Below are 4,383 nucleotides of genomic sequence, written 5' to 3' on the forward strand. Positions count from 1 at the left end.
AGGGTTCATTCCAGAATGGTCTCCAGAATGGACGTTTCCCAGGAAACCACCAAAAGATAGCGAACAAGTTCCTTCGTATATGGATTATGGATGGGATGGCGATGAAGGTTGCCTAGCATATAGCCTCTATAAATCATCCGATATTTTCGGGTCTCTCGAGTACAGTAAAACTTCGCATCGATTTCTATCTAACGTACTTTATTTCCCTAATTCACAAAATAAATAACAAAAAACTATTGATTAACAAACCAACCAAATACCGTACCGTAACATATGATATTGGGCCTGTTCCGGTTCGATTCGACCTACACCTGCAGCGTTGAGAAAAAGGAGCCGACAGCACTGTCCGTGGGCAGGCACTGGCCAAAGGCTTCAATCAGCAGCGGTTCCGCCGTGACTGTGCTCATGAAATCCTCCAGCGAAACCTGAGAGAGGTGGGTAAATGCGTATAGAAGGGATGCAGAGAGAAGGGGTTGCATTGCTCCTACCTTGCCATCCTTGTCCAGGTCGAACTTCTTGAGGACGATCTCTACAAGATCCTTGACGCCCTCGTCGGGATCCTCGTCCTGCGGCTGCTTGATAAGGCAGTTCCGCAGCAGCGTGAACATCTCATCCTTGGTAATGAATCCGTCCTGATTCAGATCGTACACCCTAAAACAGAAGCCCGCCCGCTCCGTGGACGTGCCGCGCAGAAACGTCGACAGCCCGATGAGCCAGCCCTCGAGCCGCAGGGGCAGGCCCTCGTGTGCCTTGTCCCAGCTGCAGAAGATGCGCTCCATCAGGATCTCCTCGGTGACAATGTCGAAAGTGCTGTGCAACAGCTCCCGGAACACGATGCGGTCAATGCCCTGCGTGGCCAGAATATGTACACTCGTTTCTCAGAGTCTGAGGATGGGCATCCTCGGCAAGACTCACCTCCACGGCCGCATGGGGCTTTGCTATGGCTGCACTGGAAGAGCTGGATGCCAGCGTCTTGGCCGCATACTGGCAGTTCGACACGAGCTTCCGATAGATCCGGCACAGGGAATCCAGTTCGTCTCTGCAACGGGATTGGGTGGATTTGGATTGGTTGTGGGGTCTCGGAACGGGCCTACTCACTTGCTGAAGCGCGTCTTCTTGCGCAGACTGTCCAGCAGCTTGGGATTGATTTTGCCGCTGAGCTCCTCCATCCTCCTTTGGCGCAGTTGCCGCTTGTTCTGCAGGGCCGCCGCGGCGGCCTTCGACTGTTGGTTGCTCGAGTTACGTTTGCCGCTGGCGAGGAATACCGAGACCGTTTTCAGTATCGTTTTGTTCGCATGTAGTGTGGATCTGCCGGCTGTTGTTGCTCCGGCTCCGCCTGACGTTGCACCACCACCGCTGCCGCCGCCGCCGCCGCCTACGCCTCCAGCTCCAGCTGCGGCTCCACCTCCAGTTCCGCCCCCACCATTATCACGATTGGGTGTCGGAGTTGGCGAACGACCCTTGGTGGCGCCTGCTTTGCCTGCAACAAAACAAATTTCCAATACATGGCCGTGCGTGTGTGTGTGTGTGTGTAGATGGATGGGTTCCCTGTTCCTCTTTATGTGTCAAAGCCAACACGCTCATCCCCCTCCCCCACCTGGACTCCCCAGTCACTTCCAATATGTACATACAACGCCCAGGTATGTGGATATGTGGCACAAAAAGATATGAGCAAACAAAAGGCAAAAGGCCCAGGAGGCCCAGGAGGCCCAAAATGCAAATGCCCTTCACATCGCATTACATCCGAATGGGTAATGGCTAATGGCAGCGTTCACATTCACATTTTGCCATAAATTGTTTCAGCCAGCGCCGACTGTAGTGAGAGTACACTGAGAGAATACTGCAAGGAAAGAGCAGATCCAGTAAATCTAATTAACGGCGAGATATACGTGGAGAGAGGGAGAGAGAAAAGGTCTTGTTAATCGGTGACCAACTATCGTTGGCTTTGGCCATGTCCTAGTGAAGCACTGTAGATTAATCCAAGGACACTAGAATGGATCGTAACTAGTGGGTCCAAGCAGTGTAGATGGATCCTAAAGTAGGGTAAGTGGATCCTAAAGTAGTGGAATTGGATCGTAAAGTAGTGTAAGTGGATCCCAATTAATACTTAAGAATGAAGATGGGTCCTAAGGCAGTGTTAATAGGCCCAAACACAGTATATGGGTTCTAAGATTGTGTACGTCCTTTACAATGGATGCTCAGAGAATATGGATCGGTCCAATGGAGTGTGGATGGGTCTTAAAGTAGTGTAGTGGATCCTAAAGTAGTGTAAGTAGATGCTAAAGTAGGGTAAGTGGATTCTAATGATACCTTAAGAATTTAGATGGGTCTCAAGGCAGTGTAAGTGTGTCCCAGTGTTTATGGGTTCCTAAATTGTGTTTTTCGTTCACAAGAGATGCTCAGAGAATATGGACCGGTCCAAAGGAGTGTAGATGAGTCCTAAAGTAGTGTAATTGGATCCTAATAAATACTTAAGAATGAAGATGGGTCCTAAAGCAGTGTAAATGGGTTCTAAAATTGTGCATGGCGTTCTTGATGGATGCTTAGAGAATATGGATCGGTCCAATGGAGTGTATATGGGTCCTAAAGTAGTGCAAGTGGATAACCATGGACGGATCGTGTACAAGATATGAAATAGTATAATAAGATGATATTTGATAAGATATATGTATGTAGATATGGATATGGATATCCTACTTAAGATGGGTCTTAAGATAGTGAAAATGGAGTATAAAGCTGTATATGAATGTGAATGTGTCCGAGGGCAAGATTTTCCATAATTAAATAATTTTGAAGCAACGAAAATAGATCTTATGTAAACCGAAATCGATCTAAAGATATCGAACAAAAAGAGAGAACACATGCCAGAGCATAGAGTGAGAAAGGGACCACAACAGAGTCCATCTAGGTATGAATGAGAGAGAGAGAGAGCTGTTGAATTTCTGCCAGTGCACTCATTTACTCTTTTACTCATTTTAACTTTACTTCAACTCTCTATCTCTCGCTCTCTCTCAGTCTCTGCCCCACACAATGAGGGGTGGTTGGGGGGGGGGCATTGTATTGTTGTATCGTGCCAGACCTGGCGATATTTCATTTGTTCCTTACTCTCGCTCTTGTGTGCAATTCCGTTGCGCAAAATGTTATTATCTTGTGATTACCCAAGAAGAGGGAGTAGCCCCGACATACAGACCAGACCCACCTTCTGCCTGCCTGTCTGTCTGTCTGTCTGTCTGGCGGTAGCTATAGCTATTGCTATATCGTTTCCACATACATATGTACATATATGTATTTATGGTCGGCTCCGCCCTTGGCACTATAATTTTATTAGCGTTTCCACTGGCTTCGATGCGTGCCAGTGTCGGGGACGAACCAATACTTTGGTATACAACGGTCTCTGGGTCTTGTATATACACATGTACATATGTATGTATGCATGTACGTACATATGTAACGGTTGTAATTTGTTGATTTTTAACCATTTGCTCCGATCCGTTGCCCGGTTGCCACCCAAACAAATCATGGATTGGGGGCTTTTTGCTCGAACTCTTTGTCAGGTTGCAAGTCCACTGACAGCCCTGAAGGGAGCAAATCAAACATGTTTGGACTTGGCAGTCCATCAACAGCAGCTGCTACTCCTTCTCCATCTCCACACAACACACACACACGCACACACACAGGAGCACGAGGATGCACATGTACTTGGACCAATTGGCAATTGGTAATGCAACCGATAGTTGGCCAAGACCTCTCCATCCAAGCAGTTGAATCGCCCTTGAGCTCGGAACAATGATATCTGGGATATCTGTTAGATACTCGTACAGTGGATAGATACTTTGGAATGCAGCTGCCAAAAAAGAAGCCCCTCTTCAGGCAAGTCCCAGGCTCTTTCTCTCCACTGATCGTTTCATTGTTCCAGGTAGCGATAGCGGCACTTCTTAATGCTCATTTCTGACGTCATCGGGATATGTACAATATATGTATTTTTGTAGAGTTCCAGCAGGCAGACACCTCTGTCACGTCACGGCAGTAGCAGACTTCAAAGTGGAACACTTTCACCATTCTTTCAGATATGTATCTCCCACAGGTGGAGGACACGGAAAAAGCTGAGGAGGCTCTTCTTTTTTCCTTTATGACGACTCGTCAGATCGTCGGCAGATCCCAGCTCCGTTTCAGCGTGCGCTGCAATGTATGCTATGGAAATTGTCCTCATGTTGGCCGTAATTAAAGTCTAAACTGGTTTAAGATACACCCACCACACAGACACACACACACACACAGAGAGTGACAGAGAGAGGGAGTGATAGAGAGAGGGGATGAGGGCAAGCGATGCACAGAAAGAGTTGTAGAGTTTATAGATCTTTAAAGTAGATACCCATGTCTAGG

The 4,383-nt window shown here is 47.6% G+C and overlaps 1 protein-coding gene across 1 annotated transcript; it reads right to left on the reverse strand.

Moving 5' to 3' along the window:
* Positions 1 to 200: 200 nt before the first annotated feature.
* Positions 201 to 4,059, reverse strand: LOC6599977 (EF-hand calcium-binding domain-containing protein 1). The gene is made up of 5 exons (XM_026989295.1): positions 4,009 to 4,059; positions 1,099 to 1,556; positions 916 to 1,039; positions 489 to 848; positions 201 to 425 (listed from the first exon to the last, which is right to left on the reverse strand). The coding sequence occupies exons 1-5, from the start codon at positions 4,057 to 4,059 to the stop codon at positions 306 to 308; spliced, it is 1,113 nt and encodes a 370-aa protein (XP_026845096.1). The 3' UTR covers positions 201 to 305.
* Positions 4,060 to 4,383: the final 324 nt, after the last annotated feature.

This window comes from Drosophila persimilis, unplaced genomic scaffold, assembly GCF_003286085.1.
Source record: "Drosophila persimilis strain 14011-0111.01,24,50 unplaced genomic scaffold, DperRS2 tig00000232-arrow-arrow-pilon, whole genome shotgun sequence".
NCBI lineage: Eukaryota > Metazoa > Arthropoda > Insecta > Diptera > Drosophilidae > Drosophila > Drosophila persimilis.